General features: G+C 43.8%; 1 protein-coding gene across 2 annotated transcripts in view; it reads right to left on the bottom strand.

Annotated features, from left to right (window-relative positions):
* CNNM1 (cyclin and CBS domain divalent metal cation transport mediator 1) overlaps positions 1–23,275 on the bottom strand; it is a gene marked incomplete at its 5' end in the record, with an annotated part of 49,381 nt that overhangs the window by 20,271 nt on the left and 5,835 nt on the right. For both annotated transcript variants that reach the window (XM_082631523.1, XM_082631524.1), the window contains 5 exons: positions 3,160–3,207; positions 3,559–3,658; positions 5,276–5,445; positions 7,840–7,980; positions 10,835–10,978. In XM_082631523.1, coding sequence (XP_082487649.1) covers positions 3,160–3,207; positions 3,559–3,658; positions 5,276–5,445; positions 7,840–7,980; positions 10,835–10,978 — 603 coding nt within the window. The remainder of the gene's footprint in view (positions 1–3,159; positions 3,208–3,558; positions 3,659–5,275; positions 5,446–7,839; positions 7,981–10,834; positions 10,979–23,275) is intronic.

Raw genomic sequence — 23,275 nt, 5'->3', positions numbered from 1 at the left:
AACAGGCAGTGCCCCAGCGGGGAGTGTGTGTGGGCAGTGTTCTGTCTGAGGCGCCTTTTGGAGCCAGCAAATGTGCTGGGAGCCCAGCACTGCATTCCCGCTGGGCTCTCCCAGCTGCCTCAAGTCTCCAGCTCACCTGTGGGAGGGGTGAAAGCAAGTGCATGCTCCTGCTAGGGGCATCCTCGAGGAAGCTGTCGCCTGCCTCGGACTCCTAGGAGCTCCCTCTGTGGTCACAGTGCTGGGGAGGAACTGTGCGTGCCTAGAGCCTTGGGACACAGGAAGGGCAGCATGTCTAGCAATCTTAATGTAAATCAACTTGGTAAACTAAATCAGTCATTTCTTTGCAAGTACAAGTGCTCCAAAGCACCTCTCTTCCTATCCGCTTTTCCTTCTCTCTCTTTCCTCACAGAGTCTGAAATGCTGCTGGCTATCACTTGGGGCCTGGGTGGGGTGGAGTGTGTAGCAATACTCCAGTCCTTTCCCGATCTTGACCCTGACCAAGCAGTGTTTCTGCATGGGAACCTGTTTTCATCTCTCTTATCTGGTCATTCCCAGAGTCCCTTCCAAGGACCTAAATGAAGTCAGAGTGCAGGTGACAGCACACTGAAATAGGTGGCTTCCATAGTCTTAGCTGCTGAGCCCGATGACTTGCCTGAAATTCTCCAATAGTACAAAGGAGTGGGGAGGGGAAAGCCTTATACCTACCTGATAATCATTTGCTTTGTCAAATAATCATATTCTTTGTCAAAGAAGATTTTAACAGGCCCCTAGTGTCACGAGACACACTGGAATAAGAAACCCCATTGTCTCAAGAAGAATCCTAGCATTTCTGGGCCACAAATTACATGTATACCCAGCCAAGTAGATAGGAGACTTGTTCTCTCTCCAATTGCACACCCCTGTGGGCATCTGTTCTGGTCACGCTGAGCTCAGGCCCCGTTCCTCCAGAGTGCCAGGCTCACCACGGTCCTCCTGCGTTCCCTGGCAATCAGAACCAAGACAAAGGAGATAGTGCTGACTGTGTTCCCTTTGCCCTGCACAGGAAAACCAGAGGGACTTATTGTAACCTCGAGTTCAACTTTGAGGCATTGGTCACAGGGCCAGTGTTCTGGCAAACTCATTGTCTCCTTTATTACCCTCAAGGCTGACAAAGCTCTAGGCTGGCATCAAGGTCAGGGGTAGTTTGGTAGACTGAGACCCTACAAGAGTTTACTGCCTTGTGGCTCAGCTTAAGCTCTTCCTCAACCTACAGGTGAGGTCCTTGGCCAGTGAAAGATGCTGGGTGGCTGGACCTGGGCTGAGAGTGGACCTGGAACAAGGGGGGGCAGTGGGTGGGGATGGTGGTCTTTGGAGTTCTTCACACTTCGTTGTATTAGGTAAGGAGGGTTTGCGGGGGGAGGATGGAAAATGTCTCCATACCCCTACAGGCTAATTTAATTTCTTTTTCCTCCTGAAGATTGATAAAGATGCTCATAAGTGTGGAGAGGAAAAGAGAGGTTAATATTTCTTTTTAGTTAACCGGTTTTGAAGGAGAGATTAGTGTTGCAAGTTTACTGTGTCTCACGTATAACATAGAGGGATTTTGATAGAAAGAACTAGAGACAGGAAGGAAGGAAAGGAGGAAACCAGATAACACATTCTTACTACTTAAAAAACTTTTTTTAAAAGAAAGAAAGTCATCTAAATCAGATGGGCTTGGCAGCTTTAGGTAGCTCTTTTCCCCTAGAGTTCCCACCTCTTTTGGTCTTGTGGAAGAGCCAGAATAGGGCCAACATGTCTAGGTAACATTTCATATCCCAGGAGTTACTCTACCATGAGCAATCCCCAATGTGATGGATGGTGGAAATCTCCTTTAGGGAACCAAGGTTTACCAGGTCCTGTAGACCATCCCTCTCCCACCTAGACTTCTTGTTCTGAGAACTGACACTTCCTTCATCAACCTTAATTGAGATTTGTTGGTTTATATAAGTATAATAATGTACGAGGATTTTTTATTTTACAGCTCTCCTTCAACTCATGTTGGACCACCCCTAGGGTGTGGGCAGCTACTTCAATTTCATTTCAGACATCTGCTGGGCTAGGATGTGAAGTTACACTGCAAATTGTTCCAATAATTCCACATAGAAATTACATTCTGGAACATGATGGATCTAAAATCTCTATTTCATTGTGCTGTGTGAACTAGTCTGGATACCAGAATGCATCTAGGTAAATCACCAACCTGCTGGGTGATTCGGAGCAAGTCATTTCTTTAGTTTCTCTGTGTTAAAATGGTATCTACTTTTCATGTGCCACGGATTGTGATATCAAGCTTTGGGTCCCTCTGATAAATCCCAATAAAAAGCACTATGTAAAATCTTTCTTATGATGAGAAAAAACACCCCTTTGACATTAAAATGGCCACCATAAACACTAAGAGCTGAAAGCAATGCAAAATTCAGACCGGTGAATCAAAGAGAAATCTAGAGAAATGATGCTTTCTGGATCACACTTATATCAAAATAAATGCCATGCCCTCTAAGCACAAGTGCAATAACTTATGCAGGAAACAGAGAGAAGGTAGAGCACAGAAGGCGCAGAACACATCCGCCAGCAGCCCCGTGCCAGCCCCCACCAGCATGCACAGCCAGCTGCAGACACTTCTCCACCAGCTGAGATGTGGTAAACGAGGAAGGAGAAGCAGGTAAGCAACATACGCACCAGCCTGGGACTTACATCCTAAGATCTTGCAGTCACTTCTTACTAACCCCCACAGACACAATAATAGCGTATTAGGGTTTGCAAGTAAAGGACAGTGGGTGAATTATCACAGCAGCGAAGGAAAGGCTGAACCTCCGCCAGAGCACACAAACCACCTGCCTGCATTCCCTGGCAGGTGACAATAAATGGTGCCTCCCCTCACAACCTCCCTCCCCGGTCATTCGTCATTTGCACGTGAGCAGAGAAGCAGCAGAAAACATTCCAGACACGCAGAAACTAAGCCCCCTGCGGTCCGTGGGTACCTGGCAGAAAGCAGTGTTCCTGGCAGAGCATACAAAGAGGCTGCCAGCATTTGTGTTAGCCCTAGCCCAGGCTGAGAGTGCTCGGTCCAGGTCCCCAGAGTGGGCTGAGGCAGGACCACAGCAGGGAGGATGAGGGAGGGGTTTGAGAGATACATACGAAGGACAGAGGATCCAGCCAGACTTCCAACCTTCCGCACATCGTTATCTAAGGACAGAAGGATGCAGTGTGTTTCAGAGGCAATTCAGAAAACACACCTTCTTAAAGGAATTCTCCCTCTTCCGCCCCACCCACAGCACCAATCAACCCTGTAAAAACAGGGCAATCAGGTGGAAGTGTAAAAAGCAAAATAAACTTGTCTTTTCATATTGAAAATTACCACTATCCATCCCTAACACTGGGTAATGTTACAGTCTACCATGTACTTCCACATCTAAAGCCCGGGAAGGTAAAAGGCTTGTCCAGGGTCCATAACGGGAGTCATGACTTGAACCCAGATGCATTTTCTCCACTGTCCCACTGCTTCCCCAATAAGCTATGGCTTGGAAACTGGAATACCTGAGCAAGCAGTGGTCATGATGGCTGGGACACCATAGTAGGTGAAGGCTCCGTTCTCGAAGCGAAGGCCTTCCTTACCAACCTCCACCTCCACTTTACCCTGGAGAAAGAAGGAAGTGTACTAAGGGTGTGGACAGCACTTCCAGATCTACTAGTGACTACGACCCTAAGCACTTCTGCTTGGATAGTAAGTGGACTTAAAATCTTATCACAGGGAAATGTGAATTCTGTCTGGATACGTTTCAGAAACAGCAACTCCAACTTCAGAAGGCCTTGGCAGTAAATTACTTGCTTAGTTCATAAAGCAGCATCCCGTCATGTACATCCAAGCTTTCCTTGCAGACTGTAATGGCTCTTCCATGATGCGGGTCCAGGCACCAGCTAGCCCAGAACCCCGTAAACTGCCCCACGGGTGTAGTCTGAGACTAAACCATCTCTAAGTCTGGCTGAGATAAAGCCTGATTCTGTGAGAAGCTTGTGCATATAGTGTGCATCTATGGGTCTGAAATCCACTGCATGGATCCGCCCACACCCTATGAGGCCTGTACTATTTTTATCCCCAGTTTATAGATGAATCAATTCTGAGGCTCAGAAAGGTTAAATAACTCGGTCAAGGTTAGTTAGACTTTAAAGCTAGATCTTCCCAATTTCTGAATCTACACTCTTGCCACTACATTTTACGTCTCCAAGATTTATTTGAAAATGGTTAAGTTTATATTAGGCATAAGACTCTATGTGTTCCTTGTGTTATATAAACGATGTAACAGGACGCTTCTCCATTTCCAACAGTAAAGAATGCAACTCCATTTCTGGAGAAGAGAGGGCATTTTATTGAGGCTATCTGGAAGGATGGGTGTGAGGTACACTACCGAGTCCGAGCAGACAGGCTGCAGGGGAACTGTAACAGAGAGGCCCTTTCTTAAGTCAACGTGAGTTTAATGAAGATTTTAAGACAATCGCTGTATTTAGGGCTCACCAGATTCTGTTGGAAAGAGACAGGGAATAGGGACGGAGCTAATGGTGGAGCCAGGCCAGGACACCAGCACTACCTAGTGCTGGAACCATGCCTGACACTTACTTACAGGCCTTTCCAGGCACCCAGGGCAAAGGGTGACTGTACTCCTGTGAGTACCGGGAAGATGCTGCCCCTCCTTCATTTGCTCATTTATTCCCTTCCCAGTCTTCTTAAGGAGAAGATTAAGGGACTGCAAAGGCTGAAGTGTGGTCGAGAGAGCGGATGTGTTCTGTGCACTTCCAGGGAGCACAGCAAGGACCAGTGGGTGGAAATCAGAGACGGTGAGAGCTCAGCTCAACAGAGAAAAGGGCCTGCAACAAGAAGTGTCTGCAGTTTGGGAGGCAGTGCACAGTTGCATTCCCGGGCATGGCCAAGCAGAGACAAGGAGGTGTTAGGGATCCTGTAGGGCAGCAGGTTTGGAAATTCAGCGACAAAACCCCTCTGCTGGGAGGTACCCACTGCATCCCACCACAAACATCGCTGATGTCAGGTTAAATGCCATCAAGATCCCAACACTCCAGGACGCCAGCCCGTCACATCTGTCCCCTCTGAGCGTCGCGGACAAACACCCACACCAACTGGCCTTGCTCCCAGGGCAGCCAGCCGAGCCTTGGAACCTGGCACAGAGGAGGCATGGCCATTCCTCTCCAGTCTAGAGAGGTCCTGTCTTGCCCTTGGGGGGTCTGTGGCTTTCCCACTCACCTGAAGAAGTAGCACAAAGTAGTCCACAGGGCGGTTGCGCTGGTACAGGTAGTGTTCCGGGGCCTTCTTGTTCTTCTCATCACACTTCAGCTCCTGGATCACATTGGGATGTTTCAGGAGCCGGAGCAGGATCTTCTCCGAGAGGTACAGAGACTTAAACGGCTCCACTTCTAGGGGAGACCGGGAGGTAGGAGGAATTGGCAGCTGGGAGGAGTAAGGGTGGGCACAGCCAGGGCCACTCATGCTCTTGGGCACCAAGCTAGCAGGATTCCTGCAGCTCCCTTGGGTGGGTGGGGGTCTTAAGCCCACGTGTGTGTCTCAGGCCCTCTGGGGATGTGTGTCCCTGCACTGGCACCTCAGGAGAAACAGGTCACCATTTTGGCAATGTCAGTTTTGTTATTATTTTTCTCCTTGATTTTATTTAAAGCTGCACATAAACTAAAAAAAGAAGAAAATCCTGCCATTTGTGACAACATGGAGGAACCTGGAGGATGTTATGCTAAGTGACATAAGCCAGGCACAGGCACAAATACTACTCGATACCATTTATATGATGAATCTAAAATAGTAAAATTCATAGAAGCAGAGAGTAGAATGGGCTGGGGGAAGGAGGTAATGGGGAGGTATTAGTCAAAGGGTACAGGGTTCCGGTTAATGCCAGATGAATAAATCCTAGAGATCTACTGCACAGCCTATAGAGCCTAAGAGCAATACTATCCTGTATACTTAAAAATTTGCTAAGACAGTAGATCTTATGTTAACACACACACGCAAAAATAATAATAACAAATAAAGAGGGTGGGAGGAAACTCTTGGAAGTGATGGATATGTTTATGGCATAGATTACGATGATGGTTTCCTGGGTGTATGCTTATCTCCAAGCTCATCAAGTTGTATACATTAAATGTGTACCGTTTTTTTGTATATCAATTATACCTCAATAAAGTTGTTCAAAAAGCAACAAGAGGGACTTCCCTGGTGTCACAGTGGCTAAGAATCCACCTGCCAATGTAGGGGACACGGGTTCGAGCCTTGGTCTGGGAAGATACCACATGCCGTGAGCAACTAAGCCTGTGCACCACAACTACTGAGCCTGTGCTCTAGAGCCTGTGTGCGACAACTACTGAGCCCACGTGCCACAACTACTGAGTTGGACATGGATAAGTAAGCCATGTAAACATGGCTAAAAAAGTTTTAATGCTACAATCAAATGAAATACAGAGAATTTAATCTGACTTATTTGTATGACATGTATCTGTTGAATGAAATGAAACTTCAAGTTAACAGGAACAGTTAATTATTTAAGTGTGAATTTCTCAATGAGAAGCATCACTGTATCATATTTACATATTAATAGATATTATTATTTATATTGTTATGTTATACTATACTATTATGGTATGTCATTATATTAACAGATACAGCTGTTTTGTTCTAGGAAATCAGACAACCAGTAATTAAAGAAATCTGTATTTAGAACTAGATAACATGTTGAAAACCCTAAAGAAGCTCCAATTTATTTATGTATTTGTTTATTTATTTATTTATTTTCTTTATGACCTGAACTTTAAAAAAATTTTTATTGGAGTATATTGATTTACAATGTTGTGTTAGTTTCTGCAGTACAGCAAAGCGAATCTGTTATACATATACATATATCTACCCTGTTATGGATTCTTTTCCCATATAGGCCATTACAGAGTACTGAGTAGAGTTCCCTGTGCCATTCAGTAGGTCCTTATTAGTTATCTATTTCATATATAGTAGTGTGTATGTGTCAATCCCAATCTTCCAATTTATCCCTCCCCACTCTTACCCCCTGGTAATCATAAGTTTATTTTCTACATCTGTAACTCTCTTAGAAGCTCCAATTTAAAATTTTCTACTTTTTAGTAACTGGAACAGTACTAGCACTCATTATATACTCAATAAATACAAGTTAGATTAATTAAATATTGAACTTAGTAATGTGTGTGATCATTCTGGGTCAGCACATTAATTAGGCATGGATGAGAAGGTTAGACGGTTCAAAGACAAACTTTACTTTCTTCACAAGAAGAAGTTTATCTTTGGATCCTCTCTTTTTTTTTCTTTCTAAAGATTCCAGTATTCACAATCCACATCTGTATTTGAAGAACTCGCAGCTCACAGGCCTACATGGCCCCTGGAGGGTCTGGGCCCCAGGGCCTTTGTGGCTGCACAGGACATCGCCTGTCTCTCCCTGATGAACCCTCTGGGGCCCACCAACTCCTGCCTTGAAGCAGGTGGAGGAAGGGAAAGTGCAGCGGTGAATTCCTCAGCCCTTTTTTCGAGTAGAAGAGAGAAAAGCAGAGTTACATTATGCTCACTTCCCCACCTAGAAGATCAGGCCTGAGGCTGAAAATGACAGTACGTGGAGTCCTGTCGCCCCACCTAAGATGACCTCCTCTCCTGGAACAGTGGTTCTCAGTCCCAGAATTGGAATTAGGTCGTAAGGTACTAAAAGTGATTGGTGCCTGGGTCCCACCCTCCAGAGCTGCCTTGCCTGCCTGGGGTGGAGATGCAGGCGGGCAGAGTCATCATACCTGTGGCCATGAAGCGGTGCGTGGCCAGCAGAAGCTGTGGAGAGATCTTCACCCTCATCTCCGAGTCAGAAAGCTTAAACAAGGAGAAGTCGTGCCGCTTCCTCTCCCTGTGTGGGACCCTCTGCTTTTTCCGATTGTCAGCTGTCAGGACAGGGGACACATTGCAGCTATCTCAGAATCGCTAATGGTTTTTGGAGGTTTCACCATAGTCACCTGAGACAGATAGTTCCTTTGGGACCACAGGGATTTCTGGAAAGTGTCCACCGTAGGTGACATCGCAACATCTCTTTCCCAGAGACTGGAAGGATGTGGATAAGGGATAGGAGGTGGGAGCCACTGCCATGTCTCAGTGTTACTTGCACTGAAGTGGTGAACCGTGGAAAAGGGGAAGGCCAGCCTGGGGCTCCCAAGTTCAGGCTTCTAGGGCTGGCCCCCCTGCTTACGAGCTGTGCAAGCTCTCTAAGCATCAGAGTGTTTGTGTGTTTTAATCTATACAATAAGGTCAGTGATTAATCATAATTTTTCTGCTCATCTCAGGAGTCTCTTATTATGAGACTCCCATCTGAACCTATCTGTGAAATGCTTACAAAAGAACATTCAAACACGAGGAACTTGCACTCTTAGCCTCAAGGACTTTGGCAGGGCCCAGGGGGTTTCTGCCTCTGCCTTTCTCCTGTCCCCAGAGCTGAGCACACCTGGTCTATTCCTGCTGATTTAAACCACACTCTGAGTGGTACCTGAGGCATGCCACCCAAGGGAGGAGGGCAGTCATCCCCTCTCCCCACTCACAATTCTCTTGCTTCAACCCTGGCCCCTCCACAGGGAGAGAATTGGGGGAAATAAAGGAAAGAAGGAGGAAAAATGGAAATAGCCCTGTAATCCTTAAAGGTGTGGTCTCTGGGTGGCGGCCTCAGGCAGGACTATTGTGATTATTGATTGAGAAAATCTCTGCTTTTTCCAGTTTAATTTTTTCTTCCTGCTTTTTAAAAGCTTGTCTTAAAAAACATGTTTAGGGGGTAAGGGGAATGTTTTCTTTGGTCTCTTTTGCTTTCCCTTAGTATTGAGTAAAATTTTGAAACTTTAGTCTATCTTAACCTGTGCTAAGGGGAGCAGAGAAACAGATTTGGGTTTTCTCCAAAGTTGGCCTAGAGAAAAACAGGGCTGCAGGGAACTTTCAGTGCAGGCTGAGAGGACACAGTGGAAATGAAAGGGAATGAACTCCAGGGACAGGGGTTCCTCTGGACTCTCCCCCTCCCTTTGGAGCTCACTCCACCACACGATTGGGTTCCCTTCTAGAAAAGAGAAAGCGCCTTCCACTGCACTGCTCTCTTGTGGGCCTGCCTTGGACTCTGGGCCCTGGCTTTAACAATCCTTGTGTCTGGCTGCCACAGTGGTGAGATACAGGCCCAGCTGCCCTGGGGGTCAGGGTCCGGGGAGAAGTAACACTGTATTCCTGGCTCCTTGGCCTTCTCAAAACTCTTAAGGATTCATGCCAGAAGCTTATTTATAAGAGTGGGAAAACCCTCTCCTTTAGAGAGAGGACGGTTAGGCAAGACAGCAGCAAATACATGTATCAGACCAGTCCTTTTGTGTGACTAGTGAGTAACCTTCCAATTTGCATGACACGTTTGTCTAAATATCTCCTCTCCCTCCTCCAACAGAATGCCAGCGAACAGTTCATTATTGGAGAATCAGTCTTCTGATCTCCCTCTTCATTTCTTCTATTTTATTAGTGAGCATTTGGAGTATTAGGTCGTTCCAACAAAGGCCCTAGGAAGAGCTTACTCATTTAGACCCCTGTCACTACTATCAGCCACTAACACTTTAGTGTGAATGTTTTCACCACTATATCTATTGAGACACTTGGGAATTCTAAATCATGAGCCATGGGCAGAGGTGGAGAACGGAGAAAGGAATGGGGAAGGGAGAAATTAACCCCTAACTCAAGAAGATGAGCCCAGCCAGGGCTCCACAGCAATAGCAGACACTGGGACACTCCTGCTATGTTTCGTTAAGGCCTGACCCACTTTTAGGTCTCACCCCAAAGGGAAGCACTCTTTCTGCACCACTCAGTGCCTTAGAGTCTCAAAACCTTTTCTACAGGGAGCTAGTCTCTGAACAGCTGCCTCTGGCAAACTAAGGATAGGGGTCTGGAATGAGTCATCTGAGGGGAGGAAAAGGGACTGCTGTCCCAGGTGATGAAATGCATTCAGGAGGAGGAAACACCTCCTGGCCTAGGGACTCCCATGGATTTAGATAACACTCCCATCCCTGAGGAAAGCAGGCCTTTGTAATGTTTGCAAGCAAAGCTGTGATAAGGCTCAGAAACTGAAAGCAGTCACTATCTGCAAGAAGGAGTCCGTGTTGTTCCTGAGGGGGAGTGGGGAGTGGGGGGAGGAGGCCAGAAAGGAGGGAGCAGGGACCAGAGCCAGGGGTGGGAAGGCGGGAGAGGGAGAAACCAGGAGGCAGGGCTGAAAACGCACAAGGGACAAGAGCGACTAAAAGGGTGACTTCAGGTTTAGCTTAGGTTGTGGTGGGCAGTCTCATGAGTCTCTACGGCACACGGACGTTTTGAATGAGTGGATCCTGAGTGGAACCCCAGGGGGTGCTGGGGTCTGTGTCTAGGTGGATGAAGAGACAAACCAGGAACAGCACAGGGGACAGAAACAAGGGCAGAGGGGTCATCCGAGGTACTCTTTATTTCCTTTGGCTCCTTTTCCATCCAAAGGCCAGGAGGTCTCCTTTTCATCGTCTTGGCTGTGTTCCTGAAGGTTCCCTCTGGATAAACATTTAGCTAGCACACTCTCAGTGACTCAGGGATGGTTCAAGTCAGGGCATCTTGCCGTGCCAGCTCCTGGCAGGAGGGGGCTGACACACAGCAATGCCTGGGGCTTGTCCTGACCCCCTTTTACACTGTTCACCAAACTAAGCCAGCTCTGAGAATCTCAGAGAAAAATATGATGGCCTTGGACAAGAGCCAAGGCTGTGCACTTACTGTAGAGGTCAGTTTCATCCAGGATCTCCGACTGGATGATCTCCTCTATGATGTCCTCCAGTGTGACAATGCCCATCACCTCATAGAAGGGGTCCCCTTCTCCCTCATTATTCACCCGCTGGACAATGGCCAGGTGAGACTTTCCTAGAGATGAAGGAAGTCACAGTTAAGCATCTGGGACATTTTCAGAGAATTTTCCTTGTGAGAATATTACACTAAGTTGACCTCTGACCAGTCTTGGGACTCAACCCATCCCAGGACCTCTTTAAAATATGAAGTTTGTGTACAAGTTCTTATAAATGCAAACTTTATACTTTTACATCACTGTTTCTTAAGAAAGTTACCTAATATAAACAATGTTATTTAAATGTTTTTTTCTGTAACTTTCCTATGTTAGCAAGTATATCTAAGCTGAAGGACGATGAATAATCTAATTGAGAGAACAAGAATTTGGAGTGAGAAGAATTAGGTTAGAAGCCTTTTTCTTCCAGCAAACTTCCCTGCCCCCACCCCTTACTATCCCAGTGACTATCTGTGCAACTAATCCTGGATAAATCATTAAACCTGTACTGAGCCTCAATCTTCTCATCTAGAATTAGGGGATAATACCAGTATGGTGATTTTCAAACATGGCCCCCAAATTCTTTGATATGCCTTCTACTGAGAGGTGTGGTCTAATCCCATCCCTTGAGTCTGGGCAGGTTTGTGACTGCTTCAACCAATAGAGAACAGGGAAGTGTCTGCTATGAGGCTTCTGAGGCTGCGTCATAAAAGGCATGTATCTTCTGCTGTAGAAACACTCTAAGAAGTCTGACAAGTATCGTGAGGCCACCATGGTGCAGAGGTCACATGTAGGTGCTAAGGTGACAGTCCCAGCTGAGCCTGGCCTTTCCGCCATCCCACCAAAGTGCCAGACAGGTTAGAGAAGAAGCCATCTTGGCAGTGGATCCATCCCCACCACTGGTGTCCTCCCCAGCCATCTAAGACGTCTCCAGCTGGGGGCACAGTCACAGAGAAGCAGAGATAAGCAACTCCCACTGTACCTTGTCTGAATTCCTGACTCAGGAATCTGTGAGCCTAATAAAATGATTGTTGTTTTATGCTTCCAAGTTTTGGGGTGGCTTGTTAGCAGCAGTGGTAACTAGGACAACCAATATCCATAAGGTAATTGTGGAGCTCAAATGACCTAGTGGATGTGTGAAAACGCTGTGTAAACTATGATATGTCATAGGTAGTTAGTTAACTGACTGCCCAACCACTGAATAACAGTTAACATTTATTGAGCTGTCCAACCACTGAATAACAGTTAACATTTATTGAGCTGTCCAACCACTGAATAATAGTTAACATTTATTGAGCTCTAACTACAAGCCAGGTACTATTTGGAGCAGTTTACATGTATCAGTTCATTTAATCCTCTTAACGACCCCTGAGACAAGTACCATTATTATCCCTATTTTACAAGTGAAAGAACTGAGGCACAGATTGGTTAAGTAATAAGCCTAAAGTTACACAGCCTGTAAGCAGCGGAGCTGGATTGTGAACCCAGGTAACCAGGTTCGTTCCTAACCTAGCGACTGAGTCTTACCTAACAGTCCTGCTTCACCTTGATTTGTCTTCATTTGCCGATAGATGCATTTCCTGGATCTGTTTCTAAAATGTCAATCTGGGTGGTTCTTTTCTTGGCTAAGAGAACATCTCCTTAAATTAGGAGAATATCTAGGGTACTGACTCAGATGTTATTCTTGCCAAAAAAAAAAAAAAAAAAAGGAAGTTCATGCCTTATCATTACTACCCTTTATAAACTTTTGCTTGGCCATTGCTAAAAATATCAGATAAGAGGAGCAGTCAGTTTGCCAGAGGCATAATTAACCATTAACATTTAAACAAATGAATTTCTGTATCAAATACCTCAAATCACAAGATAGCTACTTAGTGGGATTTTTCATAATGGGAAAGATGGTATCCATATCACTCAAGAGTGGTCTCTAATTTCCTCTCTACCTTCAACGCATCTTTCAACTTACTCCCAAACTGATCTGATCAGGCCACTGCCCTGCTCAAACACCTGCCAAGGCTCCCTAGGGTGCACAAAATCAAATCTAGGCTCCTTAGTTCGCTATTATCAAGACTGTAAAATGTAGCTCTTCCCTGTCTTTCTGACTGCGTGCCCTGCTGCATCCTCTAATCATCCTGGACTCCAGGTGCACCAGGTTCCCTCCAGCTCCTCAACTTCCTCCAGGTCCACTCTCCAAGTCCTCACTCACACTGTTTCCTTCTCCTACTCTGTCTCAACTGGCCCTTCGAGTTCCAGCTCAGGTGCCAGCTCCTCAAGAAAGCTCTCCCAGATTTTCCCCATTTTGTATCAACCTCTCCTTGCCTGTGTTTCCAAGCCCTTGATAACTCCATTAGCGCATTTATCACAATTTGCCGCTTCTCGTATCTTGCAATGTGTGTGTCTTCTACTGGACCACGTTTCCTCCTCAGATCATAAGCTTCTTCAGGACAAAGGCACATACACTGAGACAGGGTTCTCTCCATATAACAGGCAGCCAATAAGTGCCTGAGGAACTGAACTAAGACTGAATAAAAATCCATAGTTGATGTAATAGATGGTATTAAAACTAGACACTAAAACCTTTTTTAAAAATAAAATACAATGTGTTTAAATGAACATTTAAAATGCATCAGTGGTTCTAAAATTATCCTTTGAAACAACTACATCCTGCCCAGTTGGACTGAAGTGTTTTGTAGCTTAAATTAGATTATGTTAACTGTTAGGATGTGCTCCATTTAAAGTTGTTTTTTTCAACACATGTTCTTAAACTTCTGGCACCTGTTCTCACTTTTCTGCTAACATGTGCTAGCAGATGACAAAAAAAATGACTATCATAACAGAAAAAACTGGAAAAGTGATTTCTTAAAATTATTATTATTTTTTTTATTGGGGTATCGTTGCTTTACAATGTTGTGTTAGTTTCTACTGTACAGCAAAGTGGGGTTCCCTGTGCTGTACAGCAGGTTCTCATTAGTTATCTATTTTATACATATTAGTGTATATATGTCAATCCCAATCTCCCAATTCAACCAAAATTATTTTCTATAATTGGATAATTTTTATGTGGAGCCCAGAATATATATAATATAGCCATACTTCCTGCACTAAGAGATTAGTTCATATAATGGGATTAAAAAAATTAACATCTTATGTTGTTTCACAAAGAGTGCCATAACTTCCATGTGAAAATCCACCATTTGTCTACACCTTATAAGGTCAATTTGAGGACAAGCTATGTGATCACCAGGCAGCAGAGATTTTAAGTCCTAATTGTAATATTCAAGACAATGTACTTATGTAATCTATTTAGAAACATTTTAAATTCACAATCAGCCTTTATGATTCCCTCAAATGCCTGTAGAGATCTACAAACAAATGAAGGAAGTCACTGTTTCTTGGGGACAGACTGGAACAGGAATCAGCAATCACATAACCCTGTTCTGAGCTGACACCGGGACAAGAAACCCAGCTGTTCCCATGACACACATACCCGAGGTCCTTCCCTCAAAAAGGCTGGCCTTTAAGAGACCTACCTCCTGGTACTCCTTCTCTTCCTGGGCTCCAGAAGTGTTGGGGAGCTGTGGGTCTGGGGCATAGTAGGTTCACGGCTTTATCAGAGATCTTATCAACCCTGAGGGATGACTCACAAGTATTTAAAACTGGGGCGGGGGGCTCAAATTTCCCAAGTGTTTTCACCTTTTTCTGGGCAAAAGCTGGTTTCTAATATGCATTATTTCTCCTCCCACGGATGAGTGTTGTGTTTACTTCCTAATGGCATACTTGAGGGAGTGGCTTAAATCTTGGCTAATACCCTCTTCTGCCCTTCTATGAGGTTCTGTGAATGGGAACTGTGGCCTTATCTGCTGAGCTGTCCCTCTACAGACCAGCAGAATTTTTCAAGTTCCTTCTCACGACTACTAGTTTATTGATTTCAGTTTCCTTCCAACTTACTAGAAAAGCGGGATGTCTGTGAAATAATTTAGGCTGACAATGATGATCATTAACATTTATATAGAACTTAACAGTTTGTTAAGAGGTTCCATACAGGGTACAGGAGAGTCATGGAGATTGTGAGGAGATGTTCCCGAGAATTGTGAGAAGCCCTCATTTTGTGAATTAGAAATGTTTGGCCAGGTCCCCAGCTTTCTCCAGAATCTATTGAGAGACAATAAGAACTGCTGTCTTACGCATGTTTCTTGGGTAGGTCCTGTTCCAAGTGCTGATGATGTATCAGTGAGTATGACGTAGGAGGAACAGTAAAGGAGACTGAGAAGGAGTTCCAGAAGGTAATGAAGTCTCATATTTCCCTCCTTCCAATTTTGGGTGTATAGTTCTTAATTTCCATGCCCTCATTGTATCCTGGATGACTGCACTAATATCCTAACCAGTCCTCCTTTTGTTTTTTTTTCTGTTCTAAGGCATACTATCCACTAAAACCAGATTGACTGCTCCCAAACATTGCACTTATGAAGTTATTCCCCATCTCAATAACATGGACCAATAACCACGAAGGATCATTTCTGAACTCTTTTTCCTGCCATTAGAGGCCTCCATGGTTTAGGGTATATACCTTGCCTTCTTTCCCACTACTCTATCAAAATACAGAGTATTTTGAATGCTTTTGAAAATATTTCTGAATGCTTCTTCCCCGTTCAGAAAATAACTGGTCCAAGGATACTCAGCCAATAAATGGTGGAGTCAAAATGTGAACTCAGGGAACTGAAGAGGACCTACCCAGCTAGGATTTGTGGAAAGCTCTGAGATGAATGAAACAAGACTGGATATTTTAACCTAAGGCCTTTTAGGCACACACCTGGCCTAAGAGGCTGCCCGAGGGGCCGGTTTGACTCTCTCTAGTTTCAGGCTAAACATAACCAGGATCCTCTGCTTAACAATCACCATTGGCTAAGCTTTGGCAGATGGTGTCATTCTCAGGCCACAAAGCAATCTCAGATATGAGGAGGATACATGGAAAGGCCTTTGTTGTCCAGCAGATCTATTAGTTCTGAGCCAGCCCAGGGGCTATGGCCAAACTTGGCTAGTCTCTGGGAAAAGAGAGAGATGTGGCTCTGGGGGCCCTATCTGAAGGAAGCCAGACACCTGAGGTGGCCTGAAAACCCGCTATTTTGAAGGTTTTCATTCCAGGTGAAGACCGCCTACAGCTACTCCAACGTTCTCCAGACTGTTTCTGATCTAAACCAAGCTGACTCCTGAGAGCACAGGTCAACATCCACTTGATTTTCCAGTTTTTGCCATGGTGGTGATTACCATACCTACTGTAAACTGGGGTCATGTGTCACCTCTGGTCTTCACCATCTCTTTGCAAAATGGGGATTGTTATTACTAATATGAAGATGAGGAAAATGACACTCAGAAAAGTGAGTGACTCGCTCAAGGCCGAGAATTAGTACGCCATAAAGCCAGGAAATAACTCAGGTCTGTCTGCCTCCATAGCCTGTGCTTCTCCCAGTACACCTTGCTGACTCCACATTTCAGGCCAGATCTCAGGTTTCCTGTCCCAAATGTGTTAAGAGAAATGGGAACTTATTGTGTAAATGGCTGAAAGTATGCAGAACTAATGCCCAGCACCTCACAAAGGCAGAGGAGGGCTTTAGACTGTGAAGGGGAAAGGAGTCACTGTCCCCCCACTCCCCGGCACAATATGTCTGCCTTCCGGCTCAACCCTTCCCACGTCCAGCCTGATATTTCATTTTGTGGACTGCTTGCAGCTTTAAGGGGTTTCATTGATCTGGCTGTGATATTTGTTTGTAGGTTGGGGTTTTTTTTTTTTTATTTGCCTGGGATGTCTGAGGAAGGGCAGAGTGATGCAGGAGGAAACCGAACTGAAGACAGGATAAAAGAAATATAAGGAAATTTCCATAGTCAATTTTGGTCTTCTGGGCCCTATCCAAAGTAAACAGCTCTTACTTTTATTTTCTTATTATATACAATGACTTCTACATGGGCTGAATCAGAGAAAGTACTTGTTATACAAAACAACTAACTAGACAGAATTCATTTAACTAGATCAGTGAGGAGAGAGGCAAATGGTGGAATGTCTTAAATGCTGTACAAGCATTATCTTTAGTCTTTGCGTTAAGCTTACAATGTAGGATCAATATTGCCATTTTAAGAAGAAGGAAGGTAAGCCTCATTCAGAGTGGTAGAGTGACCTGCCCCAGTCACACTGCTAGTAAACAGATGAACTGGGCCCAGACTATCTCTGCCTGTGGCTCCACAGTCTGAGACAGCAAGTCACAGATGTGGCTTCCTGTTCTGCCTCAGTCACTAACACTGAGCAGGACACTTGTGTCTCCAGATTCCATGTGCCTCATACAAAATGGGGATAAATTCTACTGACTTCACATGCATGGTGAGCACAAAATGAGTTACTGTTTGGAAAGATCTTTGCAAAGGTAATAAGGGATTATCGTCGCTATTTTATAATTTGTCTTTTCTGGGCCTCAGTTTTCTCCGCCTTAAAATTAAAGGATGGGATCAGGTGATCTCCAGCATGCTTTTTTCTGGCTCTAAAATTCTATGCTTTTATAAGGCTAAACAGTCCCGGGCTACAAAAACAGTTTGGCTTAATAGGACGTTTCTCTGTGATGATGTATGACATACCAGAATTTTAACAGTGCCAATAGTTACAGCTTCTTGAGTTTACAAAGGAGCTTGAACTCCTAATGTTTGTATTTTAATTTTAAGAATAAAATGAGAAAAATTACCTTGACACATGCTAGACTTAAAAAAAAATTTATACAATCAAATCAAATCACTTTCTATGAAATCAGGAATAGAAACACAAAAAATGTTATCCTACCAGTCCTGCAGCAATCACCTAAATTTGGAAAAACAAAACAGTCCCTTTCTCTAGTTTAAAAAAAAAGGCTGTACTTTGTAGTAATCCTGCTCTACTTCATCAGAAATAGAGTAATCAACGCATTTATCACCAAAAATTTCTCGAGCCACTAAAAGGCAATTATAAAAAAAGCCAGGCATGTCACCCAGAACACCATGGTAACCAGCATCACCAGGGCATGAAAAAATAGTTGTTAGTCACTAGACTCTAAGCTGGTTGGCAGTTTGGCATGCTAAGCAACACTGCAAAAATAGCAGAGTAACGACCCGTTATCTGGAGGTCTGACTTTGCATGGTCTTGAATCTGGTCCCAGAAGGAACTATCCCTGGTCTATATATCAACCCCATACCTGAGGCTCCCAGTCAAAGCCTAATTAATAATTTACTCAACAAATATTTATTGAAGCCTATTCTACACCAGGCACACAATTCCCAACATATGTATTTACTTGGTTTCTCAGTTAAACAGAATTGACACAGAGGTTTTGTGATGAGTGAGGTGAAGGCAGGGATTTGCTTGAGGCCGACTCAAAGAGAACTAGAAGCTGACAGCCAGAGGACAGAGAAAAATGTAAAAGTAGACGGAGAACTGCTTTATAATACAGCATAAAATAACTACACTCTCATGACCATGATCATGCGTCATCAAGAAAAGATTGTTATATTTAGGATCCTTTGTTAAGGAAGGCTGGAATGGGTATAAAACATTTTAGAAATAGCATCACCAAAAATGGTTAAAATATAGTTTCGGCACTTGGAGGGAATGTAAATTAGGTTTGACAAATGCCTCAATCTGCCTAGCTCCCCATTTAGCTAGAAGAAAAGCAACATTATAATCACGGTTTTACCAGCTTTTGAATGTTGTCTCGGTTCCCTTTCTGCCTTTATTTTTCTAGCTCAAGCTCCCACCTCAGCTAGAATGCCCTTTCCCTTCCTAACTGCTTATCAGAGTCCCTCTTCAGTTACTTCCTCAGAGAAGTTTTCCCAGGTCCTTCCAGGGAATTATTTCTCCCTTGCCCCCTTGCCCATAGATGTTGTCTGGATGCCCTTCCCTGTACCCCAGGCTGCTTTGTATCATTTTCATCCCTCTTTTCAGCTCCTGGATATTTATATCTATGTCCATCTCCCAGAGCCCTGGTAGCCCAGCACTCAGATAATGTTGGCAGAGGGAAGGTTGGTGGCAGAGGTGGCGCTTTCCCTAATGGGTGTTAAATGGCCTACGCACACGGCCCTCTTTCCTCAGAACCTTTGGATGTCTGTTCCTTTCTCCCGGAAAGCTCTGGCAAACTCCTTTCCACACTTTAGGATTCAGCACAAATATCTCTGAGGGGAGAGGGGGGAGTTTATCCTAACCTATAATACCAGGTCAGGCCCCCCTATTATAAGCTCTCATAGTTCCCTATACTTTTTATTCAAATCACTTGTCTTCATTTGTAATTGTTTATTGATTCCTGTATATCTCTCTACTTGACTGTAAACACCAGGAGGGCTGGAGGCCTCACACAAGGTAACGTCACAGGAAAGGAGGGAGGGAAGGAGGGAAGGAGGAATTGAGAAGAATCTCAGTTTGGAAGGGAACAGACAACAGAAAATAGAGGATTGAGAGTTGTTATTGAAGGTCCAGGGGTGGCTAAACGTGGGCCTAGAGGTAAACCAATTTAAGAGAGTACTAGGAAAATCCACAGGCCCCCTGCGCTGAGACACCAAATGCTTTAAGGGAGCCAGAAACACAACCAAATGTATTTGGTTGTTAAAAAATGGAATTGAGGTGAGCTACTATATTCTCCAAATAAAAGAGGACTCACAAAGCATGATAAAAAGAGGAAATGGGATTTGACTGCAGTGTGTGGGATTTAGATTAGATAAAAAGAGAGTCTGATAACAAAGGCTGTTATGTCCTGGAAAGGATAACTAAAGGTAAAAAAAAAAAAAAAAGTGTGAATTAGATTCTCTCTCAGGTTTCTCAGTGCCCCTTCCAGCTCAGATTCTCTTGTTACCTGGTATTTCTATTGCCAGGCTAAGAAAAAACCAAATATTGCATAACAATATTACAACAATCATAATGAAAAATTGTAAAGAAAGAAATATAAACCAGCAATGTTAGAACCTTGTATAATTTATTGTTTTTCACTTTTCCTTGTTTCCTTTTCTCCTTCCTCCCTGTAGGGGAGCATGATGGACCATGCTTTGCTTACTGTTTATTCTAATTATTGTTTAGAAGGTAAACATCTCATTCTAAATTTTACTAATTATTATTTAGCAATGTTTAACACATTTTAAAGCATATTACATCTAATTATACCAGTGAAATATAACTTTGAGTGAAATAACTTTTTATTTTCTTTTGTAGAAGACAAAGAATGGAGCACTAATGTTTTGGCAGCTTTTTATAGAATTAAGCAGTGGGATGACTTTCTGCTAAAATAGCTCACACCGGAATTTGGAGTGATAAAGCAAAACACTGACTGAAAAAGTGCTCCACATTAAAACATCTTTAAAAAAAAAAAACTCCCTCTGAAGATTAGAATGGGATATTTGATTTGTGGAAGAAGGCAAGACCATAGGGTTTTTCTTTCTTTTTTTTTTTCTGTTTAAGAGTTTGATTAAGGTTGTTATTGCATGCAATATATATATATTTTTTTTTTTTTTTTTTTTTTTTTTTTGCGGTATGCGGGCCTCTCACTGTTGTGGCCTCCCCCGTTGCGGAGCACAGGCTCCGGATGCGCAGGCCCAGCGGCCATGGCTCACGGGCCCAGCCGCTCCGCGGCATATGGGATCCTCCCAGACCGGGGCACGAACCCGTATCCCCTGCATCGGCAGGCGGACTCTCAACCACTGCGCCACCAGGGAGGCCCCATGCAATATATTTTTAACATGACAGAGTATTAAAAGTTATTAATTCAGAACAGTGGAATGATTATCTTCAGGTGATTTTCATACTTTGTTCTATATTTTTCAATTTTCTATAATGAATAAATATAGAAATTTATAAACCTTAGTATAAATTTTATAAAAGCAAAATAACCCTATCATAATTTCTCTCTTCTCCATGTTCTCCTTGCATGTTAGGATTTCTATTATTGCATGTTTGCTTTAATGATTTAGGTACCAGTCTGTCTTATCCACATTCTTATATGCTGAGCTATGACTTGCAAAATGTAACATTGTTGGAAGCTGGGGAGAAAGGTGAGTCCAGCCTGCCTTCTAGCTTTATAAAGGGGAAAGCTTCTCCCATTAGGCTGAAGGCTCTTTGGGAGCAGGAACTGTATCTCATACACCCAACTCTTAGCACAGTGCTTTGAAAAGGGCTAAATAATTGTTTCCTAAAGAAGTGAAGAAAGATAATACATAACACTTCTCTTCTAACATTTAAAATTTGACTTTGTCCTTCTGCATGGTCCAGAATGATTGGGCTGGAGATAATGAATGATTCATTCACTAGAGCTCTGCAGATCCCTTCCATTATATTAAGGTTTAACCCCTTCCAGTCATTCATTCAGTCATTCAATAGAGATTTATTGAAAACTTACTGTGTTATATCCATCGCTACGGGCTACAGCTACAAAGGTAGATAAGACAGACTCTGTCCTCCAGGTGCTCGTTATATGGGTGGGCAGCACTTTCCAACACATACTAATAATACAGCCTGTTGGGGCTTCCCTGGTGGCGCAGTGGTTGAGAAGCTGCCTTCTAATTCAGGGGACGCGGGTTCGTGCCCTGGTCTGGGAGGATCCCACATGCCGCGGAGCAGCTGGGCCCGTGAGCCACAACTATTGAGCCTGCGCGTCTGGAGCCTGTGTTCCGCAACAAGAGAGGCCGCAATAGTGAGAGGCCCGTGCACCGCGATGAAGAGTGGCCCCCGCTTGCCACAACTAGAGAAAGCCCACGCACAGAAACGAAGACCCAACACAGCAAAAAAAATAATTAATTAATTAATAAACTCCTACCCCCAACATCTTCTTAAAAAAAAAAATACAGCCTGTTAGTTCAATAATAGAGATATTGAACAACTGAGTTGGCCCAAACTGGGGTTTATAGGAGAAGTTTCGCAGAGGAGGTGGCCCCTGTGCTGATGTTAAAGGAGGGGCTAGACTAGGGATTAGTCGGGTAATGTATATTCCTGACAAAGAGGACAGCATGAGTACAGGGACAAAGGCAAGAAATAACACAGTGTGGCTACGGAGTTCGGCGTCGCTGGAGCGTAAAGCTGTGGTAGTGATGAGTGATGAATCTGCAGGGGAGGGCGGGGAGCAGGTCATGACTGCACAGCTTAGACTTTATCCTGCAGGCAGAAGTGTTTGAAGCAGGGGATGATGACGACACCAGGGATTATTTATTGGCACTGGAGAGGATGGATTTGAGAGTGAAAAAAAACCGGAGGAAGTAGAACTTCTCAGGAGGCATTTGCACAAATGAGTATGTAACAGATTTGTGTTTAAATTTAATAATGAAAGCTAACATTTATTTAGCATTTATTATATGACAGTTACTAAATAAGCAGTATTATGCAATATTGTCTTAATATTTCAAACAACCCTATGAGTAAATACTATTATTACCCTTATTTTACAGCTAATGAAGCAAAGAGTTAAATAACTTGCCCAAGGCCAGGATGCAACCAGAGCAGTCTGGTACCAAAGCTTATGCTCTTAATTTCTATCTCATTTGTTTAATTTCTGTCTCCTGTATTAGAATGAAAGCTCCATTCAGACAGGGGCCCTATTGGTGGTGTTCTCCACTGTGCCTACACAATAGGTGTATAGTAACTATTTGCTGAATAAAATTAATGAATAACCTAAGTGGAAGAAATAGCAGACTAAGTTATGTATCAGTACAAGAAATATGCAATATTGGCAAATTTTTTCAGACTTTGTTCCAAATATTTGGCCGACTTTGGAGATCATTACGGACTGAATATTTGTGTCCCTTCCCCTCTCCAAATTGATATGTTGAAGCCCTAACCCTCAGTGGGCCTCTAAGATTAAATGAGATAACAAGGGTGGGGCCCTAATCCAAAAGGATTGGTAGTTTTATAAGAAGAAGAGAGACAGGAGCTGTTTCTCTCTCTCTCTGTGCTTGTGCACTAAGGAAAGGCCACGTGAGGACACAGTGAGAAGGTAGCTAGCTGTCTGCAAGCCAGTAAGAGAGCTCTCATCAGAAACCAAATCAGCTGGAATCTTGATCTTGGACTTCTAGCCTCCAGAACAGTGAGAAAATAAATTTCTGTTGTTTAAGCCATTCAGTCTGATATTTTGTTATGGCAGCCGGAAAAGACTAAGACAGTGATTAGTAGGATGAGGGTGGGGAGTGAAGGAGAGGTTTCTCCCTTGGTAGACTGGGGGCACAGGTGTGTCACTAACTGGGGTAGATAAACTGGGAAGAGGAAGATTGATTATGGTCAATGGAACAACACTAATTATCCTGTACTTAAGGTTCACCTCACTCAAACATAGAAATATAATTGAAATTAGCTATTTAAGATCACTTGTTCAATAAATATTTATTCATCCTCTAGCCATCAA

This window comes from Mesoplodon mirus (assembly GCF_964341445.2).
Source record: "Mesoplodon mirus genome assembly, chromosome: 2".
Taxonomy (NCBI): domain Eukaryota; kingdom Metazoa; phylum Chordata; class Mammalia; order Artiodactyla; family Ziphiidae; genus Mesoplodon; species Mesoplodon mirus.
Note: the sequence above shows the minus strand (reverse complement) of the source record. Positions and strands in the feature narration are given on the sequence as shown.